General features: G+C 50.2%; 1 protein-coding gene across 1 annotated transcript in view; it reads right to left on the bottom strand.

Annotated features, from left to right (window-relative positions):
• CTNNBL1 (catenin beta like 1) overlaps positions 1–21413 on the bottom strand; it is a 91435-nt gene that overhangs the window by 12681 nt on the left and 57341 nt on the right. The window contains exons 12-13 of the mRNA XM_081867759.1: positions 3279–3376; positions 974–1054 (exon numbers count right to left, since the gene is read on the bottom strand). Of these exons, the coding sequence (XP_081723885.1) occupies positions 974–1054; positions 3279–3376 (179 nt within the window). The remainder of the gene's footprint in view (positions 1–973; positions 1055–3278; positions 3377–21413) is intronic.

Raw genomic sequence — 21413 nt, 5'->3', positions numbered from 1 at the left:
GATAGACTTAGATAAAATATTTTTTAAAAAACTTTAAAAACCAAACTCGTGGTAGGTATTATTTTTATTATTAATAATAATACTACAGTGGACCCTCCGGATACAAATTTAATTCATTCTGGGGGTCTATGCGCCCCCCGAAAAATTTGTACCCAGAGGCACCGCGTCTGTGCATGCACAGCGGCGAAACCCGGAAAAATACTTCCAGGTTTGCTGCATTCGAGAGTAACGTAACCCGAGGGTCTACTGTATTATTAATTGAATTTATAAACCACCCTATAACTGCAGGTTTTTTGCAAATTATTCTCCAGTGCTTAACTGAATGGAGAACAACACACGCATGCCCCCTTGCTTAAGCTGGGCAGCAGGTCTTCGTGTCTGGAGGACGCTTTTGGTGAGCTCGCAAGCAGTGGGGCGGGAAGCAAGCGAGCCCTTGAGCAAACCGCAGCTGTCTCTTTAAGAAGCTAAAAATTATTAATACTATTATTTATTATTAATAATATTAATTAAATGTGTTAGTCACTTTACCTTGCCCGAAGCAACTCAATGCACTAAAAGCACAAAGAGGTAAAAGGAAAACCTGACATATGCATCAAATGGGGGGGGGGTGTGTTTACTTTAAAAACATCCCACCCACTTCTAAAAGGCCACTGATAGTTAAAGGCTGAAGGCCTGGTTACAGAGCAAAGTTTAAGCTAGTGCCCAAAGATAATGTAATGATGGCGCCCAGCAAGCCTCCCTGGGAGAGCATTCCACAAAGTGGGAGCCAATGCAGAAAAGGCCCTGTTCTCGTGTTGGTGTCCTCTGGATCTCTCACGGGGGGGGGGGGGGGAGACACGAAGTAGGGCTTCGAATAATGGCCGCAGGGTCTGGGTTGGTTCATATGGGGAGCTTTTAGCATTTCAGGGAACTTGCAGGCAGCATCTCATAATGAACTGACAGGAGGGGGTGGGGTGGGAGTGATGACACCTACATGCTTTTCTCCTTCAATCTTCTTATCGGCTGCTTGCATTGCATCCAGGTACTTGAAATATAACTCCATCAGTCTGTCAACCTGTAGGGGGGGGGGAGGAAGAGAGGAAGAGTGGAAAAGGTTTGAACTCATCACACAGCCATCCCATCATCATCATCATCTTCTTCATCATAATTTATTATTTGTACCCCACCCATCTGGCTGGGTTTCCCCAGCCACTCTGGGCGGCTTCCAACAAAGATGAAAAACACATTAAAATGTCACACATTAAAAACTTCCCTGAACAGGGCTGCCTTCAGATGTCTTCTAAATGTCAGGTAGTTGTTTATCTCTTTGACATCTGGTGGGAGTGTGTTCCACAGGGAGGGTGCCACTACCGAGAAGGCCCTCTGCCTGGTTCCCTGTAACTTGGCTTCCCGCAGGGAGGGAACCGCCAGAAGGCCCTCGGCGCTGGACCTCAGTGTCCGGGCAGAACGATGGGGGTGGAGACGCTCCTTCAGGTACCCTAGCAAGATGATATCCTAGCAAGTGGTATCTGAAGAAGTGTGCATGCACACGAAAGCTCATACCTAGAACTAACTTAGTTGGTCTTTAAGGTGCTACTGGAAGGAATTTTTTTATTTTGTTTTGACTATGGCAGACCAACACGGCTACCTATCTGTACCTAGCAAGATGAGGCGCCCATGGACAGCGAGGAGCCTCTGCATTGAACAAGTTGGGCTTCTAAAGCTGGGGTGCCACATCCGTACTGAATGGGGCACCGGAAAGCAAACAGGCTGCAAGGTCCTGCTCACAGACTGCACGGCACCCAACAGCCCCAGATGCTCTGAGATGGCACTGATTCCGCTTCCCTTCCCCCTCAGCACCCAATTCCCTTCCCACCCCCTTCTTCATTGCTCCTCCAAGCTGACCTAGGGGCTCCCTTTACACAGTTCTCTGTCTCCCGAGAAGCAAGATTTCCAAGGCAGAAACGGGAGAAATCTGCACTAGGCTCCCTGGGAGGTGCTGCCAGGAAACCCACAAGGAGGGCATGGGAGCAACATCCCTGCCTCTGCCCCTCGTTGACAGCTATCTTGGGCCAGCAGCCGTTGCCAGACCCGCTCTCCCACATATATTTCAGGGTGGGTGCGTGCGGAGACGGCAGATTTTATTCCAACGGCAGACGTCTGAAGCTCTCAGGATGCATTAGCGGCTGCTCTTTGCAGAACAAAACCAACAGCAGCCCCTGGGGACCCACTTTGCAAGTCCCACCAGAAGTGCAGGCTTGCACAGGCCCTCCCCTCCAGCGGGACATGCCTGGTTCCCTCTCCGCTCCTCTAATTGATTTCCAAAGAAGATACAGGTCCTCAGAGCCAATATCAATTTTCAGGAGCACTGAGAGCACTAACCATTTCCTTAGCTTGAAATACTGGTTGTTGAAACTGCAGGTTTCCCCGGAGAAACTGGGGGTTAAGGACTCCGGCCCACCCTATCCATGCAGCCGGGGCAGGGCTGCGCTCAAAGGGGTTGGTGGTCTCAAGAAGGGTCCCCTGCAGGAAGCCTATGCCACTACAGTCATACCTCAGGTTGCATACGCTTCATGTTACGTTCTTTCAGGTTACGTCCCGCGGAGATCCGGAAGTACCGGAAAGGGTTACTTCCGTTCGCCACTTGCACATGCGCAGAAGCGCAAAATAACATCATGCGCATGTGCAGAAGTGGCGAATCGCCATGACCCTGTCATGAAGCCAACGGAGGGGTTGGCAAGATGTGGGAATGCTCTGTTAAGGGCAGCAGTGTTGCACCACGGGGCACAAGCCCCACTGAAATAGGAAAGGGGCAACAGCACGGTGGGTCTTGCGCAAGGGAACTCCTTTGGAGGATTGTCATAGAATCACAGAATTGAGCAGCTGGAAGGGACCCTCAGGGGTCATCTAGTCCAACCCCCTGCAATGCAGGAATCGCAACTCGAGCATCCATGACAGGTGGAACATTGTGCCAAATGTTAGCAGAACTGGTGGGGGCAGGAAAAAAGATAACTGGTTGAATTAAAAGTGGCATGCAAGGGGGGTCCCCACATTTAATCCCAGCCTGAGAGGCAGTGTTTGCCCGCTCACCTGGTGAGCTTTTTATGGCTGAGTGGGGGATTTGAACCCAGGTCTCCCAGGTCCTGGTAGTCCAACACTCTAACCACTACGCCACACTGCCTCTCACCATCCTAGGTACCATTTGGACAGTATCACTGAGATTTCTCCCACCCCCACCACGCTCTGAACCCCGCCTCCTCTTCCCAGCTTCCCATCACTGCCCCCCCCATCTCTCTCACCTTCTCGCTGTCATTCTCCGTGAACTTGTTGAGCAGCCGAGTTCTCTGCTGTCCCCTCAGATTCCTCAGGAGGGAGGCCAAGATGGAGCAGATGTGCTCTGGGGGCAGAGAAAGAGATGCACACACTCAGGTCGGGTAGCTAAGGCCGTCCCCCCCCCCCATCCCTTCGCCAAGGGGCAGAGGAGTCGGCGGCTTCCTGCGCAGCTGAGTGTGACGGAATCATAGAGTTGAAAGGGACCTCCAGGTGTCATCTAGTCCAACACTCTGCAGTGCAGTATGAAGAGAAGCAACTCGAGAGAGGCTTGCCCCTTCTCCTGAACAAGTTCCCATTGAAGGGATGGCAATTGGGACATGACAGGAACAAACGGCTCCTGACCGCGGAGCCTGATTTAGCTGCAGCGGGAGCGGATTCTGCAACTAGGCTTGCATCTATTCACAGAAAGGCCATTGTGCCAAACACGGAGTTAGGCACAAAGGCTGCCCAAAATAATGAGCTTTCTCTTGCCTGCTTTGCAGCCTCTCAGATTTTGCTGACGGGTCAAGTTCAAGGCAGCACAAGTCTTGGGAAAAGAGGGAGAGAAGAAGCCCCAAAAGGAAACTACTACTATTATTATTATTATTATTCTGCTTTCTCTGCTGGGCTCTTGCTGGCACCAAGACCAACAGTTCCACTCCAAATCTCCATCCTGCACCTTCACAGGCCTGATCCTGAAGGGACGAAGGCGAAGGCATCCTTCAGCGAAATGGGAATTTAGAAATGGAAGAAGAGCCCTGCTGGATCAGGCCGACATCCTGCTCTCCCAGTGGCCAACCAGATGCCCCTTGTGGGAAACAAGCAGGCAGGATTCGAGCACACGGGTCCCCTGCCCTCCTGTGGTCTCCTGCAACTGGTATTCGGAAGCATTGCTGCCTCTGACCCTGAAAGCAGAGCACAGTCCCCGATAGCCACCTCTCCTCCTCCATGAATTTGCCTAATCCTCTTTTAAAGCCAGGTGGGCTGCTAGCCATCACTGCCTCCTGCAGGTCCGAGTTCCACAGGTTAACCATGTGCTGTGTGAAGAAGTCCTTTCTTTAATCTGCCCTGAATCTTCCAACAACACTTTGCTTCCTTGGGTTCAGGTGCAAGCGGTGGGGGCAGCAGCTACGGCTAGCAGTTGCTTGACAACCATATGTCAGGAGTGCTCTGATGGTGTTTCCTGCTTGGCAGGGGGTTGGACTCAATGGCCCTTGTGGTCTCTTCCAACTCTTCTATGATTCTATGCTTATATCATTCTATGCTTATATGGCACCAGCAGCGGCCTCTGCCAACCTGGTGCCCTCCTGAGGTGCCAGCTCACATCCCCAGACAGCACTGCTGTTGGCAATGACAGGCAGCCGTGGTCTAGAGGCACCAGGCTGGGTTTAGCAGGCACCGAACAGAGTCAACATAACAAGCAACACCAGGGTGTCCCAGGTTTTGCATGACAAGGGCCCAGTGGGCTACAGTTCCAAGGCTGCAGATTGGTTTGCTAGACCCTAAAAAGGAACACTGAACGCTCACTGCTCTGAACACCTTGTGTCTGTCTTCACTGTAAAAGAGAAGCAGAGCTGTCCACTTTTGCACCGAGGGAGCCCAAGCGCAAATCCTCTTGCCAAGGCAGGTGCGGCTGCTCCCTCCTGCGCTCAGAGCCAGCCTCGCCTTGCAGGCATTTCAGAGCAAATGCAATTCCAACCTCTCCACGCCACCTTTGCTTTAATCCCGCCGATTAAGATTGATGAGGCAAGGGGGGCCATAAAATTTGCCTCTATTGGCTTGCCGGAGGAGAGGGGTGTCAGAATCTGTTATTTTTCAGAGAGGAAAATGCAATGTACGGAGAAGAGGGATCATCTCCTCATTGCTGTCAAGACAGATTAACATGAGTTTCCACAGCTCTGCCTTAGCCCGGGGGCCTGAGAGAAGCCGCGATCAATTGCTCATGGAATAGGAGCGACAGGCACCTCTTTGCAAGGGGCTTTCAATAAACCGGTGTCTGGGCCTTTCGCGAGAAGGGCTCTGCAACAGGCATGTGGGATCCCAAGTGACAGAGGAGCCCCTCTCTTGTGCCTGGGGTTATCCCACACTCTGCACCTGGGCAGTGCAGGGCGACAAGCAAAAGGAGAGCCTGCCGGGCGAACAGGTTTTCTAAGCCGCTAATAAATGTTCCTCCTTCGGCAACAGATTTCAACTTGAGGGGGTGTCAATTTTTCATGCACCAAGGAGATTGGTGGAGGGGAGAGAGGAGCTGACAGCAGGAACAGGAGAGGCAATAAACCTGTTATCTGGTGGGCAGCCCGGCTCAGTGGCTCCATTACTCCGACGGAGCAAGATGGAGGTGAGCTGGAGAGACACCAACGCACAACCTGTTTGAGCAAAGCGTACAGTGGCAAGCAACCACATTGTAACACATGCGCGCGCACACACACAGTCTCTCTATCAAGCCAGAACCTTCTGCTCTAAAGGAGTGTGGGGAGAGAAATTCAGAAACCCAGGCAAGGCTATTTGCAAAGAATACCAGTCCCGGGAGTTCTTGCCTTTATGTGGAGAGATGCAAGGGTGCATTGCCCAACGGGACTTTGGTTCTTGCCAAAAAACTGAAGATAATCCCCTTTTCCCATGAAAGACAACAGCAAAAGGGAATTTTGCACTTTCTTTTTAAAGCACAGACACCAACAGCCTAGGAAATGCTGAGGCAGTACCAAATGCTGGGAGCTGACATGGCTCCAGAATTGGCCCCCTTCCTTAAGCAAGGTTCCCTCCTAGCCAAACCTAAGATCCTGCTGTTTTCGCAGCATCTGTGGGGAGGGAGAAAGGGGGAGACGGAGCCACAGCTCTCTCTCCTTGCTCCGTGCCTGGCCAATCTGCTGCGCATTTGGTTTGCTTTGTGTTAGCAGCGCCAGCCGCAGGGGAAAGGGGCACAACCAGAGGGGTGCTCCTGACGTTTTGGTACCTGCTGTTTTGGTATCGCCACCAAACTAAGCACACTCAAAACAAAAGCACCAAGCACCAGGCTCAGCTCTCAGCCGGATCCGAGGGGGCCGAAGGCGCCATCGCACACTTTGAGCTGAGTACAAAGCGAGGCGCCTGCAGCAGATCGCATTTGATCTCTCTCCCCCCCCCACCCCGCTGCGGGGCCACTTTCAGCATTCTGCAGACTGCTGACAGGCCTTGGGGCGAGACTCCAGGCATCGCAATTGAGAGCCTGCAGTTTTGCAAAGGAAGCTCCCAGACAGCGGCAGCGACACAAACAACAAAGTTAACTTTCCCAGCCTCAAGAGTCCCAGAGTGGGACGGAGGAGACAGGAGTTCTGAGCCAGCTACGTGGGCTGCCATGGGCCTCCGCTTAACAGAAAGGCAGCTGATAATTCCCCATGGAGCCCTGATCTCTGTCTTCAGCCTGGGTCCGCCCTTTCGGCAGGGTCCACCTGTGCCAGACCACTGGGCTCCACCTAGCTCTGTGCGGCTTCTACTCTGACTGGGAGCAGATCTTGAGGGTTGCCAGGCAGGCAGTGTTTTGCAACCCTACCTGGAGATGCTGCCTGGGATTGAACCCGGGACCTTCTGCACTCCAAACACGTGCTCTGCCCCTTCCCCCAATTAAAGAACGAAACCAAACCCCACGCAGATCTGCAGCCCCATGAGCGAAATGCGCAGCGCAACGCAGGCATTATCTCCCCAACGACCACTGTTCTCCGCAGATAAGAGGGATGTTCTGCAACTGCGGATCAGGTGCCAGGAAGCCGGCTGCCCTGCTTTACCATTTGAACCAGGGTGCTGGAAGTCTTGCCCCACTCTACCCCATGGAGATTGTGCTCATGCCAGTTCCCAGCCGTCCACCCCTGGGCAAGCGGACAGGGCTGGGGTGGGGAGAGACTTTGGGATGCAGGGAGTGTCGAAAACATCCTAATGAGATTGATCTTGACTTTGGCGGCTGAACAGCGGAATGCAGATGAGTCTATTCCGTGGCTGGCATGCTGGCAGCTGCAGGAGGTCCCGTCAAACCGTGCCTCAACCCGGCAGCGTTGTTCTGCCTTTGTTGTTGTTGTTTCCCCCTCCTTCCCACCCCCTTTTGCACTGCGTTATAATGGACATCTGCCCAGCAGGGGAGGCGAAAGGCAGCAGGCCGAGTGGAAGCCTGTGCACACTCGGGCAGAATACTGATGCCGGCTCGGAAGAAAACACACAGCCCCCTCGGAAAAACCAACACGGCAACACACAAAGCGCTGCGGATCCTCGCAAAGGGAGGGTGTTGTGGACTTCTTAGAGCAGATCCAAGATAAAACACAGCAAGATAGAGGGTGGAGGGAGCTGGGAGGACAGTTTCCTCGCTAACAAGCTCAGGAAGGGGAGTGGAGTGAAGCCGCAGGAGCCGCCTGAAGACCCTCTCCAGATCCTGGCTTGATTTCTGATGAGGAGCAGAAAGGGAGGAGAGGAGCTGGGCTTCGTGCCCTCCATGCCAATCGGCTTTGTCCGTCTGCTGCGTTTGCCAGGATGGAACAAGGTGTTCGCAAGAGGCTCCAGAGAACTGCCCCTCACCGCCTGTCCATTGTCCCCCCACCCAAAGAGGGTCAGGCTGCCTCTTTCGGGCAAAGTTCTTCCTGGATCCACAGCTGAGCTGCTAGAACGGAAGGAGCCCCCCACAAAGGTGCTTTGCATTCACCAGAACCAGAGACTGTCCCCCTGCCCTGGCCTGTCCTCCCAAGCCACCCCCACCTCCACAACAGGCAGAGGCTCCCTCCGTGCCACTGGCACGAGTCTGTCTTGAAAAGCAACGGTCAGATCACTGGCTTTACCATGTAGACGCAGAGATGAGAGCAGCTTTTGACAAGGGCATGGAATGCTCCCTTAAAGGAAAAGCTCGCTGCAGCCCGCACTTCACCCCAGGTGTTGGAAATCAAAGCCAGGCCAGCAAGAACATCCGCCTTCTTTATATTTAGCTACAAAGACAGCAGTGGCCGTGTCTGCCTGATATTTAAGGGGAGGGCATTCCAAAGGCAGGAGGTACCCCAGCACTGAAGACCTGGTCCCTATTTTGTGGGGAATGAACCTCCTGAAAAGATATCTGCAGAGCACAGTGATCTATTGGGTACACAAGGGGTATGAGACCAGGTATCCTGGTCCCAAGATGTACAGGACTCTGTACACCAATGTTGCTACCTTGAACTTGGCCCAGTAGCTAACTGGAAGCCAGGGCAATTCTTTCCACAGTGGGGTGGCATGTTGGGGGTGTCCTACCCCAGTGGGCACTCAAACCACTGCATTTCGCACCGTTTCAAACAATCAGCTACTTTTAAAATGCATTTGCACAATATCAACACTCTCAACAGATGCCTTTGTGAGGTACTGAAGGAATCACAGAATTGTGAAGTTGGAAGGGAACCCAGCGGTCATCTAGTCCAACCCCCTGCGACGCAGGCGCAAAAGAAGTACGGGATGACTTACAATGCAAAACAGGCCAAGTCGCCACTCATCGCCTACAGGTGAGGATGATCTCTGGCGCAAACGAAGTCATGGTGGTCCTAACTGAATTTGAGGCTGTCAAGTGTCCCGCCCTCCGGTGTGGCTGCTCCTTGGGCTTGGCCACAGAACCCTGGCATGCTGACTCTTTTGCAAGAACACAAACAAGGGCACAGTTCTATAAAAGTGCTGCAAGGCGCATGTGGCTGCAGCAATATATTGATAATGAGGCCATAGTTTTCAATAAAAGTATCATTACAACTGCAAAGTGCACATTTCAGCAAGGTTCACACAGAACCATACAGCACAAAAATAATTATTATAGCGAAGAATGCTTCAAGCAGTTGACAACAGACAGGCTTCCAGATTAAGGTCCTGTCTGGAATATCTTCCTCAGATGATAACGCCTTTAAAGCATTTCAAGGCCCTGATTGCAGTTTTCACTCCTGGGGTGGACTTCAGGAGTGCTTCTCTCTCTGAAGAAGTTGCCAGATTCCAAGAGGATAATGACACTGCAAGACTCAAAAACCATAGGCAGGCGTGTGTGTGTGTACGCAAACAGAGACTTTTGTGACTGTTAAGGAAACACAGCATCCTGGCAACAGCCTAGAATGTGGAGCCATGCTAAACTGAGAGGGAGCTGGTGTGATGGCAGCTTTGAGACACGTTGCACATTGCCTCTGTGTGCAAAAAACAAAACAAAACAAAGCCCTTCTCTTGGTTCTCAGAGCGTTGTCAACAGCCGTAGATGTGCTAAAGGGATCTTGTTAAGGTATTATGAAGCTGAAGAGACTGAAAATATTTGCACTGTCAATTAACCATGGTGCAGTGTGGGAGGGGAAAAAGCTTCCATGTAAGACTCGCTGAAACAAACAGGGGCTGCAGCAGAGCTCAGCTGTGCTTTCCGCCCCCAGGCTGGCACAGAAGCTCCAGCTGAGGCACAAGCAAGACTGTTTCCAAAGGACCACATGAAACGCAACTGTGGATTTAGGATCTGGCTCCCTGATAAGATCCACCCCTGTCTGAAAACCTGCCAGGGAGTGTTTGGGATTCAGCTGATGCACTTATTTGAAAGAGATCCTTCCACATTTCCCCAAAGGCTCAGGGCAGGCAACACCTCGGAGCATGTAATAAATGCAGCGTCTGCCCAAAACAGGCTCGTCTCCAGCCCCAAATGCTGGCCCAAACAAGCAATATTTTGCTTCTGCTTAGGGAACGATTTCAGGCTGTGCAGGAAAGGAATGTGTAAACTATGGAGCAGCCACCAGGAATGCCTTGCTGTGTGACCTTGCAAATTTTGTGTATGGAAGGGAACCCCCTCAATTGTCCAAATACATCTCGGTGGGACTTGCTCAGTGGGATACAGAGAAGGAGGCAGATGCAGAGAGGGGGTCTGACCCGCTGATGGACCAGTGAGCTCTTCAGCCTAGCTTGGAAATGTGCATTTGAGAAAGCCTGCCGGCAACTCCAACATAGTGCCAACTCCCAGAGCACAAACCATTCACCCATGGATCTGACTCCCACACCTGCAAAGACAGGAGACACACCCAATATCCGTGGGTTGAAAGAAGCAGATATTGAAGCATTCCACCACACAGCTTGCTTGCTGAGAAATGTATTTGTTACATTTATATCCTGCCTTCCCATGCGTTCTCACTTCCTGGAATAAACAGAGCCTTCTGGATCAGACCAGTGGCCCACCCAGTCCAGCATCCTGTTCTCACAATAGCTGCCCAGACACCCATTATGGGAAACCTGTAACCAGGATCCAAGCACAAGAGGAACTCTCCCGCTCCTATGGTTTTCAGGAACTGGGATTCAGAAGCTCTGCTGTCTCCAACTGTGGAAACAGAGCAGAGCCACCAATAGTCCTCTCTTCCATGAATTTGTTTAATCCACTTTTAAAGCAGTCTAGGTTGATAGACACCACTGCCTCATGTGGCAGCGAGTTCCACAGTCTAACTTTGTGATGCATGAAAAACTAGCACCAGAATGGTCAGCTTTGTTCATGCGCAGCTGCTGGCTTGTTATGCGCACTGCTCAGATCCAGAACAATTCCATAACCTGCAATCTTGCGCTGGCTGCTTGGAGGGGCACCCAAGCCTCTTCCTAGGTGGTGATTTTATTATTCTGATCACACAGCCGCCTCCACTTCCCGCCTCCTGCCAGGGCTCAGTAACAGCAATGAGGTCACAGTTTGCCTCCTACTTGAGCGTTTCCAAGTCTTCCCTTTTATATCACCCCGAGTCTGAGTATGCAGGCAATTAACAAATTCATTTTCTTCAAGCTACTTGACACTTTGATTCATTACTTTCGTGGTGCTGCAAGTGAGATGCATGTTTTGGTGGCGAGGCGATTTACACATTTGATGCTGGATTTCAGCTTAGCTTGTCACAGGGAAAGTTAAACAGGCAGCTGATTGAAGCTCAGAAGCACTGCAGCTCTGTGGCCCAAGGACATCTGGCATGGCCAGGCTCTGAAGCCAGCTGAGAAAGGAGGATTCAGGAGCAGGACTGGTTTGTGCCACCAATTATCCTGGGGCAAATCCCTCCACATGCAGAGAACCAATGAATTGTAGAGTTGGAAGGGACCACGAGGGCCATCTAGTCCACCCGCCCTGGCAATACAGGCATTACAAGCAACAAATGCATGACATCTAGCCACCCAACCTGTTTAAAAACCTCCAAGGAAGGAGAGTTCACCATCTTCTAAGGTGGTCCATTCCACTTTCAAATAGCTCCTACTGTCAGAAAGAGCATCCTACTGTTTAACTGGAATCTCCTTTCTTGTCCTCCGGAGCAGCAGAAAACAAGTCTGCTCCACTCTTCCAGGGGATAGCCCTTCAGATATTTGAAGTTGGCTATCACCTCTCAGTCTTCTTTTCTCCAGGTTAAACATACCCAATTCCCTCAACTCTTTCTCATCAGGCTTGGTTTCCAGACCCCCGATCATCTTGGTTGCCCTCCTCTGCACATGTTCCAGCTTGTCAACATCCTTCTAAAATTGTAGCGCCCAGAACTGGAGGCATATCAACTTGGAATGTGTTTCCACGTCCCCCAAGCATATCTGTGCATGAAGTGAGATGAAAAGCAATCCATGGCCACTGGAAAACCCAAAAAGGATTTTTTTCACTAGCTCCTCTTTCATCTGTTCTACAGATACCACACAAAGAGCTCTATGAATGGCCCAGGTGGGTGCCTGAAATATCTTTTTGCATGCACTGGAGTGCTTATCAACTCTTCATTTTACCTGTGATTGCAAATTCTGAGTGAGCCAGCCTTCAAACCCCACCACCTGTGAGAATGAAAGTGCTGTTTCATAGAATCATAGAACTGCAGAGTTGGAAGGGATGCCGAGGTTCATGTAGTCCAATTCCCTGCAATGCAGGAATCTCAACTAGGTGGCCATCCAACCTCTGCTGAAAAAACCTCCAAGAAAAGAGAGTCTCATCCCCATCAAGAGCCAAAGGCTTCCTCTTGACAGGCAATGGAAGTCACTTGCTCCAAGAAGGAGGCCTCAACTCGGGATGGGGCTGCCTCTTGTCAAATGAACGGCTCTGATCATTCTTGTGTATCTGTTGCCAATCCACAAATCTCAGGTGCAACCATACCTCCATATGTGGTGGGAGTGCCCCAAAATCCAACTATTCTGGACAACAGCCATACGAGAAATATGTAAAATAACTAAGCAAGTATTAGACACCACCCCAGAACTGGCCCTACTAAACATCTTCCAAGACAACAATGCCCATTTACACCACAAAGAACTCATAACCCACCTACTTTCAGCAGCCAGAAACACCATAACCAGACACTGGAGAGACCTGTCAGGAGTAAGCATGGACCAGTGGTACCAAATAGTATGGGAAACAGCCTTATTAGAAAAATTAATCAATAAACTGAAACTGACACAGGGACAAATAGAAGAAGACGCCCTCACCCCGGTATTGCTCCCCTTTATCACATACACGGCCCAACAAGACAATGACAAGACTCCACCAACAGCATACAAATCAATATGGCTAACCTGATCCAAAACACCCACCCACCCTACTCACACACGAAAACAAAGATCGCCACAGCCAATCACAAACAAACAACCACACCATAGGCCAACCCCAACCTCTCTCACCACCAAAGAAACACAAATGAACAGCCGAGAACCTGCACGAGCAACGCTGACATGAAACCCTACATACATTAAGCAAATTAGAAACATTGCCACCTGACCCCCCCTCTTCCCCCCTCCACCTCTTCCCCCCCCCAATGTCTCAACAAATGAAACTGATTTGTAAAAATGTTACATGGAAAAAATACGAGAGACATTATACATACTTCTGTAAAACAAGAAAATCTTTAATAAAATTTAAAAAGAAAAAAAAATCTCAGGTGCAACTATTTCCTCAGAGCCACAAGATGTAGGCGGGAGTTCACGCAAGATGCCGGGCCTAAGATCTGAGCACAGGTGTGCTCTTTGCAGGGGCAGACATCTCCCATCAACGGGAAAGAGAAAGAGCAAGAGTCTCTGCTCCCAAGATTGGCCTTGGCTCTTAGCAGCAACAAAGGGCTCTCTCTCTCTTGCCTGGTCCAAGCAGATGCCCATCGAAGGCATGGAGACATCTCCATACAGCGCATCATTTGGCTTCAGGAGAGCCTCCCGTAGCCACTGGTTTGTCAAGCATTTTCTAGTCCCCGCTGGAAGAAGGAAAAGTTTCAGATGCTGAAGAAGCAGGCTTTGGTTGGCGCTCTGGGCACAGTCTGCCTCTCCCACTGCTGAGGAGGAAGTCCCCACCAATGCCTCCAGGTGGCACACTTCCTGTCAGAGGCCAGCTGTGCCCTGTGCCAACGGAGCCAAGAGCAAGGTTCTGCTACCCTCAGCCACAAAACTTCTGCTGAGCTGTCTGGATTAGCTGCCTGCCTGGGAAAGGTCACTCCCTCCAAGCGCGGCGCCGCAATGCACATTGTGCGCAGCGCTCCGTCGGCTCCTGGGAGGCTTGCCTGGCTTATGCTTCTAAAGGGATCATAATCCTTAATCAAGAAGATTACAACAAGCAGCTAATCCCAAAACAAACAGCCCCAGCGCCGGGCAGAATTAAACTTTTTGGTCGACGCTAATTTCAGTCATTAATGTGACATCACTGGAAGCAATTCCCTGTGCGGCCCCCTCCTCCCTCCGGGTAACGTGTTGTGGGGGGTGGCTAACGGGTTTCATTAACGCTAAAGGCTGCTTTTAATTTATTATACAGGGCAAACCTGGATTTGCTGCTGTGCCAGTAGATCTTGGCTCCCAGGTGAGCATACCTGTATAGTGTGATACAGGTTGCAGAGAACCGTGACAGAGGCTCTCCGATTGTGATAGGCACTTCAAAAGTATATGAAGCCAAGAGATATCTTTGTCACTAAATGATCACATTGAGCTGAGGCTATTGGTTGGGTTTCTGTTCTGGCGGAAGTGTCTGTTTCGCCTTGGTGTGATTTTCCTCCTCCTCTTCCTCCCTCTTGAGAGCCAGTGTGGTGTAGTGGTTAAGAGTGGTGGACTTGTAATCTGGTGAACCGGGTTCGATTCCCTGCTCTTCCACATGCAGCTGCTGGGTGACCTTGGGCCAGTCACACTTCTCTGAAGTCTCTCAGCCCCACTCACCTCACAGAGTGTTTCTTGTGGGTGAAGAAGGGAAAAGGAGAATGTTAGCCGCTTTGAGACTCCTTCGGAAAGTGATAAAGCGGGATATCAAATCCAAACTCTTCTTCCTCTTCCTTCTCTTCTTCTTCTTCTTCTTCTCCCCCTCTGCTTGGCCCAGCTTGCCTTGGCTGCCCATGTGTGATTCTGTCAACAAGTGACTGTGCTCAGGCCAGGTGGCATTGCCAGAAAAATCACCCAGAGAAGTGGCACCAACTGGGTTGAATGGCAGTGAGAGCCTCACCTGAGGTAGAGGAAGTGGAGGAAAATGGCGCTAAGAAGAGCACTTGAAACAGGGCAAGGCGTGTTTTGCACTGAGGGCAAGGTCAGTAGAGATCAGAAGCAGTTTGCAACAGCCTTGGCAAAGAACACAAAAATGAGGCTGACCGTTTAGGGTCACAGCCTAGGTCTACACCTACTGGAAGGCACATGTACAAACGCAGTGTTTTAGAGCAACCTGTTTTGGGGAGACCACTAGACAAAATAGTATCTTTAGCAGGCACCTGCAATCTGCCCACCCCTGTGAAAACATTTGCCAGATTGTCCTCTGCTTGCAGCATCTTCTTGCCTAGAAAGGACGGTATTTCCAGGGAAACGGAGCTATTTCAGGCCTGCTAAAACCATGACCCAGCCTCTCTTGACCAAAGTTTGATTTGATCCCATAGCTTACCTGCACCTGGTAGGCAGATTCCCCCTGCTGCCCTCAACTGAGCAAAGTTAACAGAGTCAAGCACATTTTCTGCCAACATGAAGGCTGTCACGACACAAGGAGACACTGGAAGGCATCATCGGTTCTCCTCAATGTGTTTCCAGATCCATGACTACCCTTAAAACTATACGGCAGTCTCTACAGGGACAGGCAATGGGGAAAAGCAGCTCTCCCTTTTTGACATCTGAAAAGGCTTGGGGCAGCTGCAGCTCCAAGCCACTTCGTTATCAAGATTTTAGTGCCACCTGCGGACCTCATGAATAGCAATTAAATTCTAGATTTTGTTGGCTGCCAATCTTCGCTGCCCTCCATAACCTCGGAGGTTCTGGGTACAGAAATCCAGCTCATCGGGAGTGCAAAAGGTGGCAGGATTCATGAGGCTTTGTTGCAATCTTCAAACACTCCCAAGTTCACCTCGATTAAATTTATACTCCCTATCTCTGCTGCGCAGCCAGGAGATTAGGGCGCATGCTGCGGCCTCCGGGCTGAGGCAGCAAAGGCAAGCAAATAATCTCTCCTATCAAAAGAAGTTTTGTTTGTACATACAAGATCAGAAGGGGGCATAAACAACAGGCAGGCTCTCCAGGCTCCAGCGTTATCGCAGGAGCAGATAAGAGCAATAATTAAAAATTTATAGGAGGAAAAATTGGCTGCTTTGTCTGGATGGAGCAGGTGGGGGCTGGTCCTAGCAGAGATCCTTCCCATGCCGGTGTGCTCACTTGTAACCCGGAGGCTGGAAAAGAGGCAGTCAAGTGGGTTCTGGGTGTCAAAAGCCCTAACTCAGACCTCCTGAATTTGAGAACAAGGGACCCTGAGGGTCATCTAACCCATCCCCCTGCAATGCAGGAATCTCAATCTAGGTCATAATAGATGCGGATAAGGCCTTTGATAACGTATCGTGGATTTTTTTTTTGAAAAAATCTATAGAAGAAACAGGACTTGGTGAAAACCTTGAACACTTTCAGCCTATCCCAGAACGGCCTGAGGGGACTAGGAGTCTCAAGGTGTCAGTCATCCCCTTTCTTCACAAAACCTCTCCAGAAGGACTTTCATAAGAACATGCAAAGAGTATCCGCTGGATGAGGCCAATGGCTCTTCTAGGCCAGCATCCTGTTCTTACAGTGGCCAACCAGATGCCTATATGGGAAACCCTCAAGTAGGAGTCACAGCATAGCCATTGTAGCTAGGAGACATTAACAGCCCTCTCCTGCAAGAATTTGTCTAATCCTCTTTCAAAGCCTTCTAGGTTGGTGCCCTCACTGCTTCCTGTGGGAGGGAGTTCCACAGTTTTAACTATGCATTGCTACTTACAGAAAAGTATTTCTCAGATGCTTAGCAATAAAAATCTAAGTGGTATGGTGGCAAATAGGAGAATTAAGAGTTCTGCAGAAATTGTTCCATTGTGAGGCATTGATACCGCACCATAAACTTCCCAGAGATAAATAGCTTTAAAATTTCTCCCCTGTAATATACTTTAATGAGGGCCCATGGAATTATGTAACAAAGGAAAGCTGCCCAAGCCACCTTGATGAAATAATACATGCCGGCAGTTGGGGGAAGAGCTTTGGCTAAGAGGATCAATGTTATTCTACACATAATCCGACATGAAACGCGTTCCATCTCGCTGAGTGTGATGCCAGGGTGGGCACCCCTTGTGGGAGCTCCAGGATAGGGAGGAAAAGGCACTGCCACCCCGCCTTCCAAGTGGGGCTCCTCTCTGCCCATGGAGCCACCTGCCAGGGGAGCTGCATTGCCTTCATAAAACTCGGGGCAGGTGAAAAAGACGCCCCATCCCTTAAGGGCAACACCATCTCTCTGCCCTTGGGCTGTCACAGACTGGTAGGGTTGTTAGGGGCTCCAGGGGTCATCTGTGGAGCAAGAGTGTCTTCTGCTGCTCCACAGGGTGGGATCCAGACCAACGGCTTCAAGTTACAAGAAAGGAGATTCCGGTTAAATGTCAAGGAGAATTTTCTGACGATAAGAGCCTTTGACTGTGGAATGGAGAAGTTGGCAAGCTCTTCTTCATAGGGTTTTTTTAAGCAAAGGTCGGGTGGCCATCTGTCACGGAGTCTTTCGCGGTGGTTCCTGTGTTTCAGGGGGTTGGACTAGATGGTCCTTGGGGTTCCTTCCAGCTCTACAGTTCTATTACCTTGACAGGCAAACCATGTTTGGATTTGATCCACCTGCTGGACAGGCGTGCTCCTCTGCGCGCATTGCATCTGACTCAGAGAAAGAACCAAGGGGTCATCACAGGAACAGGAACAGCCAGGAAAGCGCCCCCTTGTGAGCCGCTGCCAGCAGACCTGCTTTTGTAAGACATCGTTCTCCGCTTAGCGCTTAAGGTGCCCCCTCCCTTCCGGGGAAATTTGCCCTGGGAGCCTGTGCGTCACAAACAGATGCAACCAACACATTTTTCACTGGCAAAGCGTTTCAGGAAGGTTGTCATCTCAGCTGGCATAATTAGACTTCTGAGTTAATGGGCCATAAAGGCGGACAAGGAGACGTGTGCCACACGCAGGGCTTGCAAAACGTCTGGCTGGCTGCCGCTTCGGCCCAAGGACGTGTCCTCCTTCCCACCCCAGGTAAGCCCCGCCCCGCCCAGGTATCCGCTCTGGGCACCAGCTGCCAGGAAGGTCTCCTGCACAAGGGAAGGGCAGGCAAAGAGTTGGGGGGATGGCACTGAAGCATTTCCTCCTAGGAGAAGAATGCGGAGTGCAAAGATCGGGAATTTTGCAAGGGAGGAACCACAGCCTAGTGACAGAGCTTTGCATGCAGGAGGTCTCAAGTTCGTTCCCCAGCAATGTCTGCAGTTAAAAGGACTGGAAAACAGGTGATGGGAAAGAGAGGCAGAGAGACCACCGGCAAAAGCAGCTGCAGCTGGCCAGAGTAGACAAGACAGGAATGGATGGAGAAATAGTCTGACGCAACACGGCAGCTACCTATTTTCCTAAGCAGAGATAAGAAGAGTCTGTTTCAGGATCTCAAGACCATTGACAAAAGAAGTTCCAAGTCTGCTTCTGCATTAGCCTTTCATGAGGCTCTGCCTTTAGACCTTAAGGCTGCTGCATAGTTGGATGTTTGCAACCTCACATCTCTGCAAAGGAAGGCTATTTGGGGGAAAGAGACGCTCATGAGAGATGATACTCACCTCCCTAGGCCCAGAAAACAATGGAGGTGAAACTGAAGGAGCTACTCCAGGAACCGGACGACTCTTCGCGTCTATTCCTCTCCTGCCTTTTCTAAATGGAAGTGATTCTACATGGTCTTGTTCAGTCCTAGCTGAATTGGATCCTTTCAGCTGGAGGGGCCAGGAACTGCAACTAGCACTCTCCACACGTACACACAAACACCCAATGGATTCTGCCCGCTGTGTTTTGTAGCCCATCTTCCAAGGACATGAAATTTCGAAGTCCAATATTCTGTACAAACAAATATGCAAATTCCAAAGCACTAACCCACATAGAAAAAACACCATGAACTGCCCAAAACAGACACATTTGCACACTCAAATTATGTATTGCCCTGACACCCACCTTTCCACCTAAGCTCAACGTGGCGCACAGCGGTTCCCCTCTTTACTTAATCCCCACAACAGTCCTGCGAGGTAGGTTATGCTGATCGGCAGTGACTGGTCCAAGGCACCCCAGTGGGTGAATGGGGATTTGAACCTCAGTCTCCCAGATGCTGATTTAAATGTATGGATGTTAATATCATGCTTGCATAGCAACACAGAAATATATATATAATATATATATAAAAACACTTGCAACAAAACTCTACTCTAGGGTAGCAACATTCTGAACCAAGCTATAGGGAGACAGAAAGAGTCTGATCTCCGTGCTGCACTTATTACCTCAGAAACAAACACAAACAAGGCTAATAAGAAAGTAAAGCTGGTTCCAGACTTCAGTTCCCAGTGGCGTTATTTTTATGAAGTTTGCAGCAGCAAATATTACAGTTTCCAAGAGCCTAATGGAAATCACCATGGTTGATGATGACTTTGTGAAATCCCACCAGGGTATAGAATTGCAACTGCCCCCCCCCCCTCTCTCTCTCTCTCTCTCTCACACACACACACACACACTGTTCTACATTAGTTCATCATTCTCTGCAAGTGTTCAACCCCAGAACTGCTGCTCTTCTTCCAACGACCTTGCACAATCCATTTATTTCCACTACGGGCTCTTGGACTTGCTTCCTATCCAACTCATGCAGGCGACAGTTGGTGCACTGAAAAAGGCTGGAGCTGGTGGGCCATCTTCAATAATTGGCCGCTCTTTCCCTCCAGTGCTTGGGCTCAGCAGGACACTGAACCTGAACAAGACTCAAGGTGCATCGCTGCTATCCAAGGCAAGCTTGAGGAGATGCTCTTTGAGACACACGCACTGCTGCTACGGTCTAGCATTTCAGGTACTTCCCAAACTCCAAATCCCAGCCCTTGAGGAAGTGAGCCCCAAAACTGAGCAGGTGGTTCAAAAGGAGGGAAAGAACCAGAAGCCATCTCTGAAGCAAAGTCAGATGCAGAAAGCAGTAGAAAGGAGAGGCAAGAGTTTGGGAAAGGTTCAGAAAAGAGAAACCAAAATGATCAAGGGGGTGGAGAAAGGCTGCAACGTTTGTGACTTTTCAGTTTAGCGGAAAGGTGACATTATTGCATAGCATGGAGAAACGGGATAGGGAAGAGGGCTGCTCTTGTGCTCTAATCCTGCTTGCTGGTTTCCCATTGAGGCATCTGGTCAGCCACTGTGAGAACAAGATGCTGGTCTAGATGGGCCAATGGCTTGAGTCAGGAGGCACTTCTTACGTTCTTGCTCCACGTTGAAATGTATTTGAAGGAAGTATGCAAGTGCCAGAGGTCGATGGCTGAAGGTCTTGCCTTACTGTCTTCAGTCCACAATCTCAAGCATCTCGAGTAAGCAGGGATAGCCAAGGCCCTCTGAGCCTGAGATCCTGGAGAGCTGCTGGTGGTGAGAACAGACACTAATAGGCTTAGATGGACTAAGGGCCTGGCCTGGCCAACATCCCTTGCAGCGCTCAAATTACGCACCAAGAAAAGCAGGCTTTCTGTAACCTGCAGAAAGCACACGCCTTGAAGCAAAAGCAGGTGTATATTTTTTGTTCGTTTGAAAGAATAGTTTCTGCTTCTTACTGGTCCAGGGGTAGGGGGAATAGCTCTGAACAGCATGGAAGAGACATCCCTCCCCCCGCTCATGCCAGATCTTGCTGCTCAGCTGACCCAGCTCATTTCTTCTCTTTTCCTTTCCTCACCTCTTCCCCATCACACTGATTTCTGCAAGCACTTTGCCGCAGCTCCTGGGAACAGGCTTTCAAAAACATCAAGCGGCTGTTCTGAAGCAGAGTTTTCTTTCGGGTGCCGATTTCTGGGTCCACTTTCAAATTCTGCATTTTGCAGAACCACACCACGCAGGTCCCTAAGTGTGGAGGATGTGGGCACAGGGGCTGGATGAACACTGGGCCCGTGGAGGGGTGGAGAGAGGTGCTTAGAGCCGGGCAGGGATGCTGGAGGAATTTCGAAGCGAAGTAGATCCAAGCTCAGTGGTGAGATTTTGTAAACACCACCAAAAACCATCAAGACACACATTTTAATCCTTGTTTAACACAAAGTGCCTGTTAGTGAACAGCTTAATGCCATTCTTTAATTTAAATGGCATTGAGTGTTTAAGGCTTTATAGTCTGGCAGGAAAAAAAATCCTCTTTGGAGATTTCTGGCTCAGATGGGTAGGTGGAATGCACACATGTATACGCACAAACACGTGCCTGGCACGTGGAGGATTTTGCACCTCTCGGGGTCCAGCTAGGTGTTGCACGCAGGTACTATCCCAAAGGCTCTGATTAAGCAGGAAAAGCTGACTCCGAAGAGGAACAGCGATAAGGAGCGATGCCAGATTCAAGATGCCCACGTTGGGGTTTAAAGCCGTAAACATCTCAGGCTCCAAATACCTGAAGACCAGAGCACACTCCCCACATCATATAAATTCCCGGAGGATGCACCTCTTTACAATGGCCTCTGACACCCAAAGATTTGTGTTTTTAGGAGCTGCCCTATTCTTGTGACTGTAATTAGTTTTGAAGTGTTTCTAATACAGCATTTTAAAAATATTGCTGCTATCTGCTCTAGGGCCTTAGGGTGAAGGGCAGGTGAGAAATATTCATAATGGTGGCCTTACAAGTGGGCGGTGTTGCTAGCTGATTTTATAGACACAAAATCCTATCGAGCTGCCATTCATTCATCAAGGACCACCAACGCAGACCAATTCCT

This window comes from Podarcis erhardii (assembly GCF_964252035.2).
Source record: "Podarcis erhardii genome assembly, chromosome: 6".
NCBI classification, from domain to species: domain Eukaryota; kingdom Metazoa; phylum Chordata; class Lepidosauria; order Squamata; family Lacertidae; genus Podarcis; species Podarcis erhardii.
This window is presented reverse-complemented; position numbering and strand designations above follow the sequence as displayed.